At 36.0% G+C, this 22,192-nt stretch overlaps 1 protein-coding gene across 1 annotated transcript in view; it reads left to right on the top strand.

Moving 5' to 3' along the window:
- LOC150100817 (uncharacterized) overlaps window positions 1-22,192 on the top strand; it is a 975,156-nt gene that overhangs the window by 233,928 nt on the left and 719,036 nt on the right. Inside the window, exon 9 of the mRNA XM_090401910.1 lies at window positions 10,754-10,831. Coding sequence (XP_090258036.1) covers window positions 10,754-10,831 — 78 coding nt within the window. The remainder of the gene's footprint in view (window positions 1-10,753; window positions 10,832-22,192) is intronic.

Below are 22,192 nucleotides of genomic sequence, written 5' to 3' on the forward strand. Positions count from 1 at the left end.
CATACTTCTTCCCTTTCTTTCAGTCTATATCCGTTATTTGATATATCATCCATAATGATAATTCTGTTTGCATTCATGAGGTTTATATTTCTCTGCAATTCACAGTTCTTCAAATGATTCTGGCCTTCAGCAGTTACTTTACCTCATACCATTCAGCCTTGAACTCAGTGGTGAGCTATAAGGGGCTCATGCGAGCCCTTTGTTAAATTTTTCTCAAAATTGTGAGCCCCTTGTTCTTCTTGTTTAATCTTGTAGAACTAGAAAATACCACTGCGGAATGTATACATGCTATTATAATTGCTACTTTTAATTCATATGGATTTTCTGATAACTATTTAAAAAATCATCTCATTGCATTTTGTTCTGATGAAGCTAGTGTAATGTTAGGAAACAAATCAGGTGTTGCAATCAAACTTCTAAAAAAAATTCCCAACATTGTGATTTGGCATTGCGTAGCTCATCGTTTACACTTAGCATTAGATGATTCGATAAAAAACTTTAAAGAAAGAAATCATTTTGAAATATTTGTGGATAAATTATATGCTTTTTATCATTAATCACCAAAAAATCAACGAGAATTAAATACAATTGCAAAAGACCTTGGTATCGAGGTATGGGTAGTATGCAGTTTACAAACGGCTCTTGCTGTGTGGAGAAATTACCCAGCTTTATGCTAGCATTTTGTTTCGAACAGTAAATACTGATAATGACCTTTTTAAACTGACTTCTCAATTTGGAATTTTTAAAAGATCTAGCATTAATGATTGATATCCTACAGGAATTATCATATCTTCAGAAGCTCTACAAAGTTGCAATATAAGTATTATAAGGGCTAAGTTAGCCGTTTTTTTTTGCTCGATGATGCGAGCCATTTGTTAAAATTTCCATAGCTCACCACTGCTTGAACCTATTGCCTGTATCACTCCAACTATCCCACCACCAGTACAGTATCTGTCTGTCTTTCATAAATGAAGGCTAACACCAAACCTCTATAAGACTGAGGTTAGCTCTTTTCACCTAAACACTACAATAGCAGGAGAATATACTGCTATTGAATGCAGAAGCAGTATATTCTCCTGCCTGTTCTATCATGTCTCTCCTTCCTCTGTTAACTCTATTCACACACACTATCTCTGTAATATAATGTCATTTTCTATTAGCCAGGTGTCGCTCATCCAGTAATTTACCTTAAAGACCGATTCCATTTACCAGTGCTAAAAAATTCATTGCTTTTATTCCTGATGCTTCTGGTATTAGTGAACAAGCATGATAATCAACCACCAGGGTGATGTGTATTCAGATAGCTTTTAAAACTTGAATAAGTAGCATGGGTTAATTCATTCACCAACCAAATACCTTCCCACACGAACTTCAAATCTCTATCCACAATCACCCTGAGATCCCTTGCTTCTGCTTCTTTCAGTATAACCCCACCAAGTAAGAATGAAGTATCCCATCTGTGGATCCAAAATTTTAAAACGTTACATTTAGTTTTTATATAATGAAACCTGTGATGAATTCATCACTAAAAACACACATATAACCACAGTGATTAGTTTTTAATACATCCCAAGTATCTTGGGACACCCTTAGTATAGTAATTCAAACAATACTAGGAATAACATACAGTTAGAGCACATGATTACAATAGAATATCAATATGTGTGCAGTAACGTGTTATAGAAGTAAATTAAAATATAACTGAAAAAAAAAAAAAAAATAACATATATAAAGAGAGTATTTTACACAATTTTGTATGACAATTTCCCATACTTTAGGAATAGTAAGAACGTCGTTGCTGTTTAAATTTGGTCTGTGTAGGGCTTCAGCACTTTCTTTATATAGATGTTCATGTTTAAATAAAGATCTATGTGAAAGTCTCGACTTTTCCCAATGGATCCTGTGGTTTGGGTTTTCAACTCTGTGTTGAGAGAGAGACCAGATTTCTGCGGTTTGAAAAGACAAATGTGGTCTTGATGTTCCAAGATGCGTTTCTGAAGATCTACTTGTCTGTCGAAAGTAAGACAAATTGCAGGAGCATGGAATCTCATAAATGCCAGGTAACATCAGAGGTGAGAGTTTGCCCTTAGGAGAAGGTAACAAGTTATAGATCTGGTTAATGGGTTTGTAAGTAGTGGCAAAATTGTATTTCTTCATAATTTTTGAAAGACGTTTGGAGATGCCTTTGACATAAGATATGGGAATCCAATGGGCTTCTTCTTGTCTAGGTTGATGTGTGGGGAAGTGACTGATGATTTTTTGAGTTGTTTTAAGATTATATCCATTTAGTATGGTTGTATTTTTGATTATTTCTAGTTCTTGGTTTAGATATTCTTCAGAGGAGTAGAATTTGTGTGCTCTGGTAACTAGTGATTTAATGATGCTAAATTTCTGAGATGGATGATGAGTGTAAGAATTCTGAATGTAGCAACCTGAAAACGTAGGCTTGTGATAGACAGATATGGCGATGGAACCATCTTCTTTTCTTTGAATGTGTAAATCCAGAAAGGAGATACCCTGTGGAGGTTCTTTTTCTAGTGTAAAGTTGATGCAAGGGTGAAGAAGGTTTATTTTGTCTAGAAACAGGTGTAATTCATGTTTGAGATGATCCCAGACTGCAAAGGTTAATGGGTTAATAAGAGGATCACTAACAAATTACTGACTGAAAAATGGGTAGTCAACTTATCTAACCGTCCACTAACAACAGACGAATTAAATGTTCTAGCAAGAGGTCATAAATTTGCAATTTCATCTAAATGTTTCCCATATTTGGATTTCATACAAAACATAGAGAGAAATATCGGCCATCTTTCCAGTATTGAAGCCAACAGACTTCGTTTCAAGGTAGCAAAAATAATCTATGATGCCAAACCTTCGGACTTAAATATCCCACCATCAGAATTGAAAGCACTTACCTCCTTAAAATGTAATAAAAACATAATCATTACTAGAGCTGACAAAGGAAATTGGTATCAAAAACACTGTGGTTCTTGATACATTCATATGATTGGAAAATCAATTTACTACTCTGAGATTGTAATACTTATAACAAACTAGATTATGATCTTACAAAACGTCAACTCAAGAAATTAAATAAGTTACTTGATGAATCCTTCTTAGATGAAGAAACAACTAAAAAACTCAAGACATACCATGCTAGACCTCTTAGAATTTATGGTTTACCTAAGCTTTACAAGGTTAATGTTCTACTCAGACCCATCATAGATTCTATTGGCAGCCCAACTTACAAATTATCAAGATTATTATCTAACCTTCTCTGTCCTCACATAGGCCACTCTGCCTCTTCAATCAAAAATTCTACAGAGTTTCAGGCAAAAATAAAAGACATTCAACTGTTAAAAACTGACTTGTTAATTAGCTTCGATATTGTCTCCCTCTTCACTAACAGTCCCCATAAAGAAACAGTAGAATTATTAACTCAAAAATTTCCATCTGATATAGTTATTATTATTATTATTACATTACACCTTCAGGGAGTCCAAAGATTCATCAAGGGAGGGCATCTACTCTACAACTCTTCGTCTCACTACTCCACCAACCTTCAACACCTAACACCAATGCCGTCTACTGCCGACTACCACTTTCTTAGTTGAATTATTCAAATTTGTTACTGCATCCGGTTACTTCACTTGGAAATTTAAAATTTATAAACAAGAAGAACAGCAATGGGGGTCTCCTTTATCACCAAACTTAGCAAATCTGTTTCTAGAACACCTGGAAAAAAAGATTTTCACTTTTGAACCCAAACCAAAAATTTGGTTACGATATGTCGACGACGTCTTTGTAGTCTGGGATCATCCCGAACATGAATTACACCTGTTTCTAGACAAAATAAACCTTCTTCACCCTTGCATCAACTTTACATTAGAAAAAGAATCTCCACAGGGTATCTCCAGAAAGGAGATACCCTGTGGTTTCTGGATTTACACATTCAAAGAAAAGAAGATGGTTTCATCGCCACGTCTGTCTATCGCAAGCCTACGTTTTCAGGTTGCTACATTCACAATTCTTCTACTCATCATCCATCTCAGAAATTTAGCATAATTAAATTACTAGTTACCAGAGCACACAAATTCTACTCCTCTGAAGAATATCCAAACCAAGATCTAGAAATAATCAAAAATACAGCCATACTAAATGGATATAATCTTAACACAACTCAAAAAATCATCAGTCACTTCCCCACACATCAACCTAGACAAGAAGAAGCCCATTGGATTCCCATACCTTATGTCAAAGGCATCTCCAAACGCCTTTCAAAAATTATGAAGAAATATAATTTTGCCACTACTTACAAACCCATTAACCAGATCTATAACTTGTTACCTTCTCCTAAGGACAAACTCTCACCTCTGATGTTACCTGACATTTATGAGATCCCATGCTCCTGCAATTTGTCTTACTTTCGACAGACAGGTAGATCTTCAGAAACGCATCGCGGAACATCAAGACCACATTCGTTTTTTCAAACCGCAGAAATCTGGTCTCTCTCTCAACACAGAGTTGAAAACCCAAACCACAGGATCCATTGGGAAAAGTCGAAACTTTCACATAGATCTTTATTTAAACATGAACGTCTATATAAAGAAAGTGCTGAAGCCCTACACAGACCAAATTTAAACAGCAACGACGTTCTTACTATTCCTAAAGTATAGGAAATTGTCATACAAAATTGTGTAAAATACTCTCTTTATATATGTTATTTTATTTTATTTTTTTCCAGTTATATTTTAATTTACTTCTATAACACATTACTGCACGCATAATTGAGATTCTATTGTAATCATGTGCTCTAACTGTATGTTATTCCTTGTATTGTTTGAATTACTGTACTGAGGATGTCTCAAGATACTTGAGATGAAATATTTATGCTTTAAAAACTAATCACTGTGGTTATACGTGTGTTTTTAGTGTTAGATTTAGTTGGCATTCATTTCTTCACCTTTCCAGTCTACTCAAATCCTCTTGAAGAGCCAAAACATCAGCACTATTACTAATAACTATCCCAAGCCTCACATCATTTGCAAACAACTGAACATCTCACTGTAACCTTGTGACAGTATCATTGATAAAGATTGAACAGCAATGGTCCCAATACTGAATCCTATGGAACTCCACTTGCAATCTTCCTACACCCTGACACTGGAGAAAGTCATCAATAGCCAATTTCTCCACTACTTAGGGGCCCACCAATATATCTGTGACCATCAGTATGGATTCTGCCATTCAAGATCCACATCTGATCTCATAGTTTACATCACCCAACACTTGAAATGTGAAATAGAAAGGCTGAGAGAAACTTGTGTTTTTGCTCTTGACATTTCCAAAGCTTTTGACAGTGCCTGCATTGAGGGCTGCTAAACAAATGCCATTCTTTGGTCTCCCTTTCTCCCTCTGTAATTGGGTAGCCAGCTTTCTCTCTGATCATTCTCTGCAAGTCATGGTAGATGGCTCCCTCTCTTCAAGCTTCACCATCAGTGCCGGAGTGCCTCAAGTCTGTCTTATCACCTACTTTTTTTCTTCTATACATAAATGGCCCCTACCTGCACTCCCCACTAATTCTAACTGGAGTTTTGCTGACAATAGCACTCTCCACTGTTCCACCTTACCCCAGTCCTGAAGATACTTTCAGGCACAAACTTTGTTTGCTCACACTTGGATAAAGGATTAAACTAAATTTATTATAGTCGAACCAAGTGAAAAATAAACTTGCAACATCTTTCTCTAAATCCAGAGTAATTTAATAAAAAGGTGACACACCGTTTGGCAACTCCTGTAGGTAGAGATGACCTTGCTAATGCTTCTGCCTGGTATCTCCACTTGGGCCTGGCTCCCACTGAAGAGACCTTAATAAAGGTCGAAACTAGTCTGGGTAGTGGCCCTTCCCTTAATGCATAACATTATACATATCTGCAAGGAGATGTATTTTGCATTATGGGAGATACTGAGATAGGAGTGATGTTAGCTTGCTCCACCTTTGCAACAAGTTGCTCGGTGTTGTACGACCTTACCCCAGTCCTGAAGATACTTTCAGGCACAAACTTTGTTTACTCACACTTGGATAAAGGATTAAACTAAATTATTATTATTCTTCATCACTCATCCTAATCATATGACAAACCATGCAGTACTCTGACATGACATTCTAGGCTACATGATCATCCAGAACTATTGCCTTCTTCATTGAGGGGAGGGGAGGAGGAGGACAATCTTGTGATGTTCAATGCACAAAATCAGTTGCAAAAGAGATCTCATGTCACTCACCTTGCCCTCTGTAAAATACAAATCACCAGACAGGATTATATCTCTCTGCTAGGACTAATGTTTACCTCCAATCTCTCCTGGCATAAACTCATCACATCAATAGCCTCATCAGCATCCAAGAAACTAGGCATTTTTTTTTTTTTTGTTCAAGATGCTATTTTATATCCAACCAACTGTTGACTATATACCATTTAAAGTTTGCCCATGCTGTAGTGCACATAAAACTTCACTTAAAATCTGTCACTGTCCAGCGGCGAGCAACCAGGCTCATAGATGATCCCACTGATATAGATTCCCTTCAATGTCTGTCTCATTGATGAAGTGTTTCAGCAATTTGTCTATTCTACAGATACCTCAATGGTCATTGCTCCACTGAACTGGTAATCATCATTTCTCCACTTTTTGTTGCACCTGTTACACAAAAATAGCAGCATCCCTTTACTATGCAACTGCAAACACACCAAACCTGCTTCTCCTTTTCCTCTTTTATTCCGTCTACCTTCTCCTGTCTTCTGGAACAACCTTCTACATGAAGTATTTCCAAACAGCTTCAGCCTGTAACTCTTCAAAAAAAAAAAAAAAAAATCAGCAGTAAGCCTCTATCTCGGTCCTCTGGTGGATCCCACACATAACATTGATATGGGATAGGTCCCTCAACCTCTCGTGTATTGCTTCAGTATAAAAAAAAAAAATATGGGGTGTTGAGGAAACTTGATATTAATAAGGTTATGGGACTTGCATAATATAAGACCCACATAGTGTAACACATAACATGATATATCACCATGTTATATGTTTTAAGTAAATGTACATGGGAGATGACATCTGCCTTGACATACTTGTTTAATATTATTATTATTATTATTATTATTATTATTACGGGCAACTCCAGGGAGTCATTAGACTCATCGAGGGAGGCCCCAAATCATTTTCATCACAACTATTCGACATTCATACAGTATCTATCATACCTCGCCTTAAACTCATTCACTGTCACAGCATCCACCACAGACTCAGGGAGCGCATTCCACTCATTCACTACTCTAAAAGTAAAGAACCCAGCTCTAACACCTTTACTAACCACACTTTTGCCCAGTTTCCATGGATGTCCCCTAGTCCTCCCACAACCAGCCCTGTTCTCAAAAATATCTTCTGAATTAATTTTATAGAAACCCTTCAGTAATTTGAATGTCTCAATCATATCTCCCCTCCTCCGCCTATCAACCAATTTTTGCAACCCACAAATCCTCAACCTGTTCTCATACGGTTCATTCCACAGACATGCTATCATCTTGGTCACTCGCCTCTGGATCCTCTCCACCTCCTCCCCATCAAGAAGAAACCTAGGTGACCAAATCTGAGCACAGTAGTCGAGATGAGGTCTTATCAAGGCTCGATACAGAGGAACAATAACCTGCTTGTCTCTGCTTGTCAACGTATTCTTCAACAACCAAGTGATTTGATGAGCTGATTTGGCCACTTTTGCAATGTGTCCCCTAAATTTCAATTCCTTATCCACCAACACTCCTAAATCTCGTGCCTCATCAATTTCCTGGAGCACGGTTCCACCAATGCAGTAAACTGCCGCCAATCTTTTCACCCCAAAATGCATAACCTTACATTTTGCCACATTAAATTGACATCCATTCTCCCTAGCCCAGACCTCCAATCTATCCAAATCATCCTGCAAAATTTTGACGTCATCTGCATTCACTATTGCCCTACCCAACTTCGCATCATCCGCAAACAAATGAACTGTTCCTCTCAGATCCTTTCCTATATCATTTATGAACAAATTAAACAGCAGTGGTCCAAGAACAGATCCTTGTGGTACACCACTAGTCACAGGCCGTCTTGTGGACTCTACTCCTGAGTAAACCACTCTCTGATATCTCTTCGTCAACCACCCTCCTATCCATCTCACCAACCCTATGTCCATTCCCATATGCTGCAATTTACTGATTAGAATTCCATGTGGTATCCTGTCAAAGGCCTTAGCAAGGTCCAGCAGAATCACTGTAAACCCATTACCCTTATCCAGTTCAGCCGTCACTGTGTTATAATACGTGAGCAAGTTACTGAGGCATGACCTACCCTTCACAAAACCATGCTGTCCCCGATACAGTATCCCATTTTCTTCTATCCAATCTTGTATTTTCCTCTTGACTATTTTCTCTAAGACCTTGATAATGATTCCTGTTATGCTGATTGGCCGGTAATTTTCAACAGCAGCCTTGGAACCACCTTTGTGCAGTGGAACTATTTTCCCCTCTTTCCACCCCCTTGGGACTGACCCAGTCCTGAGGCTCAAATTAAACATAATGGTCAAGGGCACTGACAATTCTTTGGCCGCTTCACGTACGACACGAGCTGGTATACCATCCAATCCCACAGATGTATTGACATTGAGGTTCTGTAATAGACTAGTTACCTCTACCTCATTCATCACAATTCCAGTATAAGCTGTTGGTTCCTCCATTTCCGCAAAGCCACCACCTGGATGATATACTCTTGCAAAGTGCTCGCTCAGTAATTCCACAACATCGACTGATTCAGTTACCTCCCTACCCTCAGCATTTTTTAAGATCATTCTACCATGAGCATTTTTCCTTTTACTTGCAACATATTGAAAAAACTGTTTGGGATTCTCTTTAGCCTGCATGGCCAATTTCCTTTCGTAATCTGCTTTTGCTTTTCTTACCACCCTTGTTACCATCCTGGCCTGAGCTTTATACTGTTCATGCACCTGATGGTCACCCTTCTCCTTAAATTCCCTCCACAATTGTTTCTTTTTTTGCAGCTCAAGCTTAATAGTGTTATTCATCCATTTAACCCCTACCTGATTTATTATTCGGACTCTTGGTATACAGTCAACCATTGCCTCCTGCAAACAGTTCTTAACCACCTCCCATGCACCATCAACATCCAGCCCTTGCAGTTTTACATGCCATGGCATTGAGCCAAGCACACACCTAAGCTTGTCATACTTACCAGCCCGGTAATTCCACATATACCCTGTCTTAATTGTAAATTCGACTCCTTTAGCCACCTCCCAAGTCATGACCTTATGGTCACTCTCACCAATTGGTGGCAACATGGTCATGTTCTTTACAGCTACATTCTCAGTTGCAATTACTAGGTCCAGCACTCTCTGCCCCCTGGTATTTTCCAATACATGTTGCCGTAGATAGTTGTCCCTTAATAACTGCATAAAATCCAATTCCTTCCTCCCATGTGCCCTCTCCTCTTTCCAGTCAATGTTACCATAATTGAAATCACCCATAATAATTACCCTCCTTCCATTCATTTCTTCTATTTGCTTATGCATACTATTCCCACCATCCACTCCATCACCCGGTCTATAGCAGCACCCAATTGTATATTTTGTTCTGCTAGATTGTATCTCACACCAAACAGCCTCAAATGTGCTTTTTTCCCCATCCTGCAGTTCAACTTCTATACTCCTTGGCTGAAGCTCATCAGCTGTCATCAATAACACTCCTCCCCCCTTTTTATTCACCCTGTCACTCCTGAGACTTTTATTGGTCAAGTTTGAAATTAGTGGAAAGAAGGCAAGATTGTATCAATGCATAAGGGAAGGATCAGAACTTGAGCTTCAAATTATAGGTCAATGTGTGTCAAGTGTTGTGGTTCAAGTGTTGGAGAAGAAAGCACAGATTTGTTAAAAGAAGGTAAGGTTTTAATCTGCTTTCTTATTACAATAATGTGGCAGGTACATTGGACAAGGAAGATGAATGCTCAGTACTATGTTTAGATTTTACAGAGGCTTTTGATAGATTGCCACATGATAAGTGGATATTTAAATTAAACTGGATGGGATTTGGATTGAGATTGGCTATCTCATAGGTATCACCAAGGTGTGTATATGGTGAGAGCAATATTCTTGAAGGGGAACATTACTAGTGGTGTGTCTCAAGGTTCTGTTTTCACCAGAAGCTGTATAAGAAGGATGTGAACAAAGTAGTGAGAAGACATGTTTCTTTTTTTGCATGGAGAGTGGTTAGTGATTAATAAATAAGTGATTGAAATAGCATTACTTAAGAGTGTGGTGTCTGCAGAGAATGTCAATGTGTTTAATGCGTGGTGTGATGAGCTCTGTGTATGAGAGAGGGACTTCTCACTGAGCCTTTGATTTTATGGAAGTTTGAGGATAATAATAGTAAGAAGAAGATAGCAAACAATGTAGGCCTTGATTGTATTATATCAAAATATTTCAAATTTCTATCATTTTTATTTTATTTAATCAGGTTTATTTTTAGTTTTTCAAGAAGAGAAGTTTTTCTGAGTTGAATTTTTTGTGTTTAATTGTTTCATTTCCAGTATTATTCTGTTTATTATTTAATTACAAAAATGTTTTTTTGTCTTGAAATATATAAAGAGTAATTTTTAAAACAGTATACAAAAGAGAGCAGAAATGAATGAAAAACAACAATTTTTATGGCATTAGGGGCTACAAGGAATGACAGGACATAAAGGGCCTAAAGGATTTCCTGGAGAAGGCATACAAGGTCAGAAAGGTCCAAAGGTAACATTCCAGATTGTTTAATGATTCAATTTATATATGTTACATTTTCTAATAATGTAATCCCATCAATTTTTATAATAGCATGTGATGGCCTTCCAAAATAAAATAAAATATAAAATAAATAAATAAATAAATAATAATTAAAAATGCTGTTGAGGTAGGAAATGTTGAAATATGACTTTTTTGAAAAATAAGAAGCCATATCTATTTATAGTTTGGATTCAACTTATTTTCTGATAACCGTTAAAAAGAGGTGAAAAATGTTCATTTTCGGTATTCTACTTTTTAATATCATAGGAATTGTTTACTAAATTAAAGAGCCAAAAGGCTTCATTTAGGTGATGTAAAATTGTGCAGAAATTGATTAAAGAGCTTGCGGGAATACACTCGCTGCCATACTACGAGTTACCCTAGCCAAACCTAATAGGAAAACATATGCGCTTAAAGTGCCCGTATACTGCCTTCTATTGGTCAATTTTGATAAGGTTCCATTGACCTGACAGCTGTTTCAAACTCATTTATTTTATTCAGGTAGAAACCTAAGAGAGCAAAAACTCTCAGTACTAAGGAACTCGAAGCATCGAAGAGGTGTATTTTCTATAAGCGAACTCTCAGTTGAAACCTTATCAAAATGGACCAATAGAAGACAATATGTGGATGCTTTTAGCATTCGGTGCTTTCCTATTAGGTTCGGTTAGGGCAGTGAGTGTATTCCCACAAGCTCTCTCTTGTCCTTTTTTGCACGAAACTTTTATAGTTTCTGTATTCGGCTATGAAATGATGTTGGATTCAGTATCCACTTAATTTATGTAATTTTACATCACTGAATTGAAGCCTTTTGGCTCTTTATATTAGTAAATACTTTATGCACCGACCGAGAGTTTGCTTATGGAAAATACACCTCTCCGATGCTTCGAGTTCCTTAGTACTGAAAGTTTTTACTCTCTTAGTTTTTACCTGATCTCTGAGGAAAACCAATCAGTTTGAAACAGCTATCAGATCAGTGAAACCTTATCAAAATGGACCAATTGAAGGCAATATACGGGCGCTTTTAGTGTCTGTGCTTTCCTATTAGGTTCAGCTAGGGCAACTCGTAGTATGGCGGTGAGTGTATTCCCGCAAGCTCTCTGGTCAATTTTTGCACGAAAAAACGTTTAGTTTCTGTATTCGGTAATGAAATGATTGAATTCAATATCCACTTACTTTATGTCATAGGAATTGTTCTGTAATCATTTTGTTCTTGATAATTGTCATTCAGGTAATCTGCCTTGGTGCTGATGGTAGCATATTCAGTGTCATCATTATTATTTGTGCTATGGTTTCACAGAAAGCGCGACAGGAAAGAAATCGAGGAATTCGAGTCATTAGAGTGTAGCTCTCTGACTCGAAATAAATTCGGGACACATGCTAAATTTACTTCGATACATGGACTAACCATTCCTGACACCTGACACTTCCATTACTGATATGGCCATTATTGGAGGGGGGGGGGGCATAACGATCATGTTTCAACATAAGGATTTACATAAATTCATACTTGGAGAGCACAGAAAAGAAATAAGATGATTGTGTTTTTGTTGGTAGTATTCTTCAAACTGATTCAAGATACAGAATGACAATAGAAAAATCAGAATATATGTGGAATTTCAAATAGGAAGTGATCACTATTTAGTTTTGTGCAAGGTAAATGATTATCACACTAAATGGGAAAAAAAAAATTGGAAGAAAGTTTTAAAAAGGATCAAATCAAAGATTAAAGTTTCTTTTAGAGATGAATTGTAGACTGAAATATATAAATATTACAAGAGAAAAAAAATTGAAAGGATTCAAAAACAAGGACCACAGCTTAGAAATGCACTGGCAAAATCTCAAGAAGAAAACATTCAGTTGATTCTGTTAATGAATGAAACATTCAGTAATTTCATTCAGTTAATGAAGGCATGTGATAAAATTATTTGCATGGATGGAAAAACAAGAACTTCATTGCAGACTCAAGAAGTTAGAGGTGACCTAGAAAAAAAGACAAAATCTTCAGAACAGGTAATAGAAAGTAAGTCAGAAGTCATCCGTTTAAAAAAAAAAAAAAACGAGCAAAGATATTGTTATTTGTTAAAGCATTCTGAACAAAATTGTGAGACTTTTTGTTCAGAATGCTTTAACATATAAATGAACTTCATGAAAGTAGTAATGTTCTTCTTTTTCTGAGTACTGAAAAAAAACCTTAGAAATGGAGGAAAACCAGTGCTGTAAAATAAATCAGGTGACAAATGCATCAAAAAACAGAAGATAATGTTTGAATAGATAGCTGGAGAAGTTACTTTGAAAAATTAGGAAATGAGTTGTAGGATAACAGCGTAAGTGGTATAAAATGATAGTCAAAAAGGGTATTATTTGCATGAGATGAATTGTATTTGAATATACAAGGGGAGGGGAAGTGATTGTATCACTTGACTAGCAACTAGAGTTTGCTGGGAGGATGGAAAGTAGCAGGGATGATTTAATGTGAGGATAGTGACTTGGAAGATGAGCAACCATATCCTATATTGTAGAGCTGAGTGGAGTCTGGAGATAATAATTGTTAAGGGGATGCTGACAGTGCAATTGCTCTATATAGAGGTGCCAGGAGAATTAGAAATAGTGGCATTGATTGACTCTATCTATTTTGAATATTACTAATACGAACAAAACTTGGTTCATAGATGAAGATGTAGATGTTCTGAGAGGGATAGAAATTGAAGGAAATATATACAGGGTATCTGAATAAGAACATAAGAACTCTGGGGTTTTCAATAAAATTTATTTTATGAAATTTTTATTATTATTATTATTGTTGTTATTATTATTATTTAGACTTCCAAGGAGTCAAAAGACTCATCGTGGGAGGTCCCTCCTAGGAAACACAAAGTCTATCATACCACTCCTTAAACTCATTGACCATTCTTGCTCTCACCACTCTATCAGGCAATGCATTCCATGGTTCAACCACCCTCCATGCAAAGAAACCACTCTTCACCCTCTTGCTCACAGTTTCCTTTCGTAATTTCCAGGGATGGCCCTTTGTCATCACTCCTTCCTGCTGGTCTACCAAGCGAAAGACCTCCCCAGTGTCAACCCTGTAACGACCTCTCAACAGTTTAAAAGTCTCAATCATATCACCTCTTCTTCTTATATCCACCAAACTCTGCAGTCCACATGTAGCATATATCATCGAGGTACAATGTCATCACAAGTTTGATTACTTGTTAGTGTAACTCTGCGTGTGCATCATTTACAGCCCTACAGACATCAGAATGGACTTCCCATTCAGACCACAGTTGGGTAAGCATATCCATAGGGATTTCTTCTATGGTTGCTGTTATCATATGGTGCAGATGGAGAAGGGACTGGATTTTTTCTTGATACATGTCTTTTATGTAACCATACCAAAAGAAAAAGAAATCCATTGGAATTAAATTGGGACTGCATGGTGGCCAAGTAATGGGAAAAACCGATTCCCAGGAAAATATCCATTTTCTGGGAATCGGTTGTTAAGCACAGTCTGCACAACTGCTGCATAATGTGGCTGCCCCCCCCCCCCCATCCTGCTGCAAAATGTGGCCCTCCACATTCTCGATCTGGGGAAACACAAAGTTCTCTAGCGTATGGCTCAACAATGCAAGCCTGCATGATTGCAGCTCAATAATGCAGTTGTTGATTGAGCTGCAATTGCTTCACCACTGTGCCGTCCCTATTTAATTCCAACAGATTTCTTTTTCTTTTGGGGTTACATAAAAGACATTGTGTATCAAGAAAAAATTCAGTCCCTTCTCCATCTGTGCCATATAATAAAGTGCTCTGAAGGTAGTTGTCATGTTCATCAGTGAGGTCTAACATGGTAGTCATAAACTGAATGCTTTGTTGCCATCAGTAGGCTGAATGTGATGAACAAGCTGCAGTTTATAAGAAGGAAGTTTCAATCTCTTGTGAACAATGTCATGCACTGTGCTTTTAGGAATGTTTAATTGACAACTCACACTACAAACTGAATGTTTCAGGCTACGCTGGAAAGACAGTTGAATTTGTTCCCCGTGTTCTGCACTTGTTGTAGGCCTGCTGTTGAGCGTCCTTTTAAAACACTTCCTCTTTCCAAGAACTGTTGATGTCACTTATAGATGCTTTTGTTACTTGCAGCATTCCTGCTATACTCCCACCTGAAATTCCTTTGGGCTTTGTCGCTGACTTCGTTTCTGCAAACCATGACATACACACTGTGTTTTCTCTTGTGGCAATGCCATTACTGCAACGCAGCACATCTGTACAGCTATCTGTTTTGTCAGCATCCTTCTGAGCTGCTATCAGACAGAATGCTGACAAAACAGATAGCTGTACAACATTTGAACTACAACTTGAATATTGTCGCTTCACGAATGTGCTCAAAATACCATGATATGGTGGTCCAAATAGAACAGAGTTTCTCAACCTTCTTGCCCTTGTGGAACCCTTGAAATAATATCCATGTTGTAGGGAACCACTACATAATAATTATTATATATCATTGTTAGTAGCTTTCTTTATTATTTATGAATTTAAAGATTGTGAGGAAAACAAATAAGTGCTATAATAACTTTATCGTTTATTTGTAATTTTCAAAATAATAAGATTAATCAAAGTAAAATGTTGTATAAACAAAAATATGTGCCAAAGAATTGTTATTTTTGAAGCAAATATGAATAATAAAGTTTAATTTTCTAATGTGAAACCTGTGCTTGTCTTTTGGTACACAAATACTTAATTCGGAGTCAGATTTTAGATAAAGAAACGTGAATTTCATCTTCAACAGAAAGGAGACACTTTCTGTCTTTGCTCTTAATACTTGTCAAACAAGAAAAAGCTTGCACACACATGTAAGATGTTGAAAACTGCAGCAATATATTTATTGTTTTCCTATGAATAGTAGGATATTCTTCTTTAACAGAAATCCAGAACTTGTCCAGGGATAGGTCAGTAAATCTCATCTTGAATGTACGATCAGATTGACCAAGTCAAGTTCTCAGGATGAGCAGAAGATTCCCAGTATGGATCTCTCACCCAATCATACATTTGTGTTGGAAGGGACGGAAAATAATGTTCAATTTTTATCATCAGTTCTTCCAATTGGGTTACAATAAGATTTGAAATTTGATGCTATCCTTCTTTACTTTTAAGCCCCACCAGTAATTGAAAACATATCAAGATTCCCTTTTGCAACATGATTTTTTTCAAAGATTTGGCCTTCTTTTAAATCCAAGAATCTTGTCACTTGAAGTTAATATATTTTCTCCAGGGCCCTGCAGTGACTTGTTCAGCATATTAATGTAATGAAAAATGTTGGCTAAATAGGCCAGCATCTGCACCCACTTTTGATCTTTAAAACACTTGGCAAAATCTTGTTTATTGTTTTCTTGAAAATATCTTTGCAATTCATCTTTTAGCTCAAACACCCTACTTAGAACTTTTCCTCTACTTAGCCACTGGCTTTCTGTATAGAGCAAAAGATTTATATGCTCTTTGTCCAGGTTTCCAACAGATTTTTAAACATTCTGGAGTGAACTGGCTTTTGTTTAATGACGTTCACCATTTTTGTGGCATCATCAAAAACTTTTTTTCAGTTCATCTCCAAGAGATTTTGACATCAACACTTCTCTGTGAATAAAACATTGTGTTGAGACAACATCAGTATTTTCGTCTTTTACATGAGAAACAAAACCTCTTATGGAGCCAACCATGGAGCACCATCAGTACAGATGCCAATACAGTTCTTCCAAGAAAGACCTTTTGTTTTCAGATATGAGGATAAAATATTGAATATATCTATTCCTCTGCTTATCTTAAGTAATTCTTTACAACAGAGAAAGTTTCTTGAATTTCACCCTCATTAACAAATCTTACATAAGCTACAATGTAACAGTTATTGGTAAGATCTGATGACTCATCAACTTGGATGGAAAAACTGCCCTTTTTTTCAGTTTATCACACAAAACCTCCTCTGTCATTTGACATATCATGGATATGTCGACTTATCGTACTGTTTGAAAGTGGAATATTTTCAATTTCTTGTACTGTATCTTGTCCCAGCATTTTACCCACTATAATTTTACATGCTGGCATTATTAGGTTCTCACCAACTGTATGACTTTTCCTTTTCTGTGCAATAATTTCTGCTACCAAATAACTTGCTTCCTGAACCTTTTCACTGACTGAATTTATTCATAAAAACTGGACTCTGTTTTTTTTTCAAGATTGCAATAGCGTTTTTAAATAATCAGCACTTTTATTTTCCATATCATTGTGATTTTTTTGTGACATGTCTTTTCAATTTTGCTGGAGCCATTGCTGTATTTGAAAGTCGTTTGCCACAGAAGAGACACAGTGGAAGAGGACAATCTGGATCACCAGTCAGTGTAAAGCCCATTGATAAGTAATTTTCATTGTAAAGACGAAGCTTTTTATATTCGTTTTTGTATTTGTGTTTTGAAATTCGGTATGAGATTCTAATTCTTCATCACTAGCCTCTTTAGAATTGTCTGAATTTTTTCTCTTCAAAAATTTCCACATTTTAACAGTTAGAAATTTCTATAAAATAAAGAATGTAAAAAAAATATGATAAATCAAAATTAGACTAATAAAACTGAATCACAAAGCATAAATAAAGGAAAACAAAAGAAATACATGGGAAAACTGGGAGAGAGAGAAAATGGAACAACTCTGGTATACGGTGATCGTTGTTTACATCGGTCAAAGCACGTATGTAATCTTATTCACCATTCAGAACAAACTATCGGATATATCGAATCGAAAGTGTGAATATATTTTCACGTAGGTTAGCTAACAGTGGTTGCCACATAACTCAAACTAAATTGGTCTTGAAACAATAAAAAAACTTAACACATGCAACACTATAATTAAAGGTATTAATTTTTCAAAAAAATTGGTTAAATTAAAGGGCCGAGAAAATTAGTTTAAAACAGATTCAGTTATGTTAGTAATATAAGTTGAAATATAATAGAAAAAGTATGATAAAAGAAATTTAAAATCAATCATGAAAAATAGGGTGACCCCCCCATTAATGCATAAGTACCAAATAATGTAATTAATAATATTATGTAAACGTAATTATTATTTATTTGAGTCTAACTTTCATAAATATATAACACCTAAATGCACAATTTGTAACAATATAACTAATAAATTGATGAAATAACAACCATCGATTTGCTCAAACTATCAACTGCAACCTGAAATAAAGGAGTAACCTTCCCAAAAATTACAATCACTGTAACATGGAGTTTAGCCAAGAAAACATACAAACTTTTCATATTAATGAGTGAATATGTACCTACACACTAGAAAACACATAGGATTGATAAGAGACTGATTACGCTTCTCGCGTTTCTTGCTGACTCATAAGTGACACTAGCTAGCGCTAGAACTAGCTCCAATTGCTGTATGATAAGTGGATCATGGTCAGCATTGCCTCGCATCCTAGTGGGAGTTAATACAACTAACGCAAACTCAGATTTATTCCTTTCAGAGAACGTTTATTTCAGAGAATGTATATTATTTTCTTCCACTGTTTAAGTTCATTTATTTGCCACTGCTATTCATTATTATTTCTCGCGGAACCCCTAGCAATGTCTCGCAAAATCCCGGTTGAGAAACGCTGAAATAGAAAATACTCATGTTAGAAACCCCCAGAGTTCTTTTTCAGACACCCTGTATTTTGGCATTATGAGGAGGATATTGTGGATAGTAAATGATGAGATGAGATGTATTATCTCATGATAAAGAATCAGAAGAGAAGTGGTAGCAATGGTGTGAGAGAGATGACATGGGGCAGAGTAGGATAAAATATTTAGTGGGATGTTTATAGGCTGTGGAATATAGAGTGATGAGTAGAGAATGTTTTGGTATATTAGTTTGGCAGTTTGCAAAATGTGTAGTCATTATAGGAGGCTACAGGTTTTGTAGTGCAGTCAGCAATAAACAATAATAAGGAAAGTGAATTTCTGGAATTCTTGAGGGACAAATGTTTTTAGGTGGCATATGATTGAGGGAACATTAGAATCAAGTGTTTTGATTTGGCATCAGCAGCGTCAAATCTGAATGTGACTAAGTTGTCATAATTCCTTCCCCTTGATACTTCTGAATAAGTAAGGATTATGTGGTCATTCTCACAAGCAGGAAGCAAGTATGACAACTTAGTCACATTCAGATCTGATGCTGCTGAGACCAAATTCAAAACTCTTGATCCTAATGTTCCCTTAATCACATGCCACCTAAATGTGGAATTGATCCTAATATTCTCCAGTTATTGTTTTACCCTTTTCAAGATAATTAATAAGCAAAATGCATTTACATCCCAAAACACCAATGCCATGATCTTGTCTTTTTTGGCACTGAACAACCGGCTTCTGTCCATTGTTTTGACTGCTATTTGGATTCTGGTGTGTAATGGTGAATCCAAGTCTTATCCATAATAATCGATGTACAAAATCAGTTTTATTCTTGTTAAAATGCTCCAAGCACTTTCAGAGATTTTCATGCGAGTGCATTTTTGATCTGCTGTGAGCAAACATGGCACCCATCTTGCACAAAATATTTGCAATTCTTCATGCAAAATATATCCTACACATTTCTTTTGGAATGCCTATAGTCTCAGCAATTTCATACACTCTGACTCGTCAGTCATCCAATACCATATCGTGCACTTGATCAATGATTTCTGGTGGTTACACTTTTTTGGACGTCCTTCACATGGATCATCTTGAAGGCTGGTATGGCCATGTTTAAATTCGGCAGCCCATTTCTTAATTGTTGAAAATGAAGGAGAAGAGTGCCCATAAACTTCTATGAACTTCGAATGAATTTCTGTTGGCGTTAAACCTTCTTTTACAAAGAATTTTATAACCTCATGATACTCAATTTTATCCATTTCAAGGGATACAGACAACGCTTTTGCTTCAGATGGCTGTATAAAAAAAACTACTTGAAAGAATGACTTGCAATTTCACATGGATGTTTATGACAGATGTACCAACTTAGAAAAAAAATCTTGCCGATAGTGTTGCCATCTGTGGTCAAGGCCAAGAACTCTTCATACTACCCACATATTCGGTACACATGGCTATATTACTGTAATTGTTTCTGTGATTCCTGTTATTGTTTAAATGCTATAGTGTATTCTTTTCTCATCTCTTAATTACTTCTCATTTTAGTCCATGATGTTTTATTTTTCCCAAACTTTTGTTTTCAAAGACTGTCAATCTTTGTTCTTCCTTTTGTTTGATAATTCAAGTCTGTACCATAAAGAACTGGGGGAGGGAGTACCATTGAACTATATACTTTGATTTTAAGTTCTTTGAAGAAAGGTGTATTTTGCCATATATTTACAAGCAGACCATCTTAGATTTATTTTGTGTTTAATAGTTTCTTCGTAATTAACCTATCTGTGATCAATAAGTAATTGAATTTTTTAACCTATTCCAGTTTTTGTTTCATTTCTGTCTTCTGAAATTGTTTTGGTTTTACTAAAATTTATCTGCATTGCATGGTCTTTACTGTTTTTATGTAGGTTTTCAATCATGTACTTTAAAGTTTTCCTTACTTGTCAATAGTACTATATTATTTACATATTTCATATAATATAAATTGTCCATTCACAGTTATTTCCATGTTTTCTGGAATAGACTTTTTTATTAGTTCTTCTAGGTAGACATCCCTGCATGACATCTCTGTCAAATGGTATTTCAGAAGTTTCAACTCTTCCAAAATTGTGTTGTGCCATAATATTTTCATGGTATTGGAAAAATAATAGATATTTTTTCCCTTTTCATTTTTTGTTGTAAAATTAAAATTTCAAAATTTATTTCTGCTTATTGAGTCAAATGCTTGCTTAAAGTCTATAAGACAACAATAAACCATCTATTCCCATCTGTAATATTTTGTGGGATTTCCTCACTTTTAGGCATTTTTTTTCTTTCTTTCTTTTTTTTTTTTTTTCAGTGTTAACTTTTGAAAAAATTTGTTTCAAATATTCCACCCAGATTTCAGAATTTTTTTTTTTAACTTCACTAGTCAGATTACCTCTTTTATCTTTCATTTTCAGTGGTATAAGTTTGTGTGTTTTTGAAATTTCTTTTATTGTTTATATACTAATTTTGTGTTATGATGAATAGCTACATTTTTGAGACACGCTTTGTGTGTTGGAGTCTTAATTTTTTGCTGTCAAGCCTTGGAGGTCTTTTCCTGTTGATGATTGTTTTGAATTTAAACTTTATTTTTTGCTGATAGAATTTCATGATCAGAATCTATATCTGTTTTCTTTAAGGTTTTACATTTTGAAATGATATTTTTCATTTTTTGTTATATATGATATAATCAATGCAGTTTTTAGTTTTCCCATCAGGTGAGGTCAGGTCTGTGTGTATCTAATCACTATCTTTTTTTTTAAAAAAAAATGGTGTTAGTAATCACTAGTCCTATTATATCACAAAATTCAAGGACTCTATTGTTCCTTTAATTTTTTTCATCAATTCCAAATTTCCCCATTATTCCTTCCATTGTCCTCAGAATACTTACCTAATTTTGCAGTGAAGGTTTCCCATTACTATCAGTGTGTTGTTTCTAACAGTATTACTAATTTCTCTTTGTAGATTTGAGAGAAATTCCTCATATTTCATCCCCATGAGAGTAATCTGGTGCACAATGATTGCTGTTCCTTCTCTATGTTCAACATCTTTTCTTCCTGGGTAAAATATTCTTCCATTTTGGATGTTAATATACCCTTGTCTTTCCAGTGTGTCTCAGACTTACTTCCTATAATGGGAATATAGCTTCCTATGCTCTATATTCCCTTATAATTTTCCAGAAATAATTTCCTAATTAAAATTCATTTTTTTTATTTATGTTGTGTCGTGTCTTCTATTTCTATACTACTTATGAATTAGTGGTCACATAAGGTGGGAATACCCTATAGCTCTCGAGAATCATGGTCACTGTGAACGCAAGGCGAATGAAGTAGTGCTTGGGCAGATCGAGTGCAACTTTGTTTGCCCGAGTCAGGTCAGAGGAGATCACGGGTATCATGTATTGGTGATCACTGCAGATGCTCAGTCATAGGTTGTTTGCAATGTGTAGTGTGTATTCTTAAATTCTTTACTGAACTCAGCTTCCCCCCTCCCACAAGATTAAATCTTGAGTGCTTCCCCCCTGCAGATTAAATCCTGAGTGCACCACTGGCTGCTGTAATCTGGGGGGGGGGGGGATGTAAGGGAGAATGTAGATGACATGCACTCGCAAATTAGCATGATGAATACAGGTTGAGTAATTATTATGGTGATTTGA

The sequence above is a fragment of the Typopeltis vanoorti genome, chromosome 12, assembly GCF_054136105.1.
Source record: "Typopeltis vanoorti isolate ZY-2024b chromosome 12, IOZ_Tvanoo_1.0, whole genome shotgun sequence".
NCBI classification, from domain to species: Eukaryota; Metazoa; Arthropoda; class Arachnida; order Uropygi; family Thelyphonidae; genus Typopeltis; species Typopeltis vanoorti.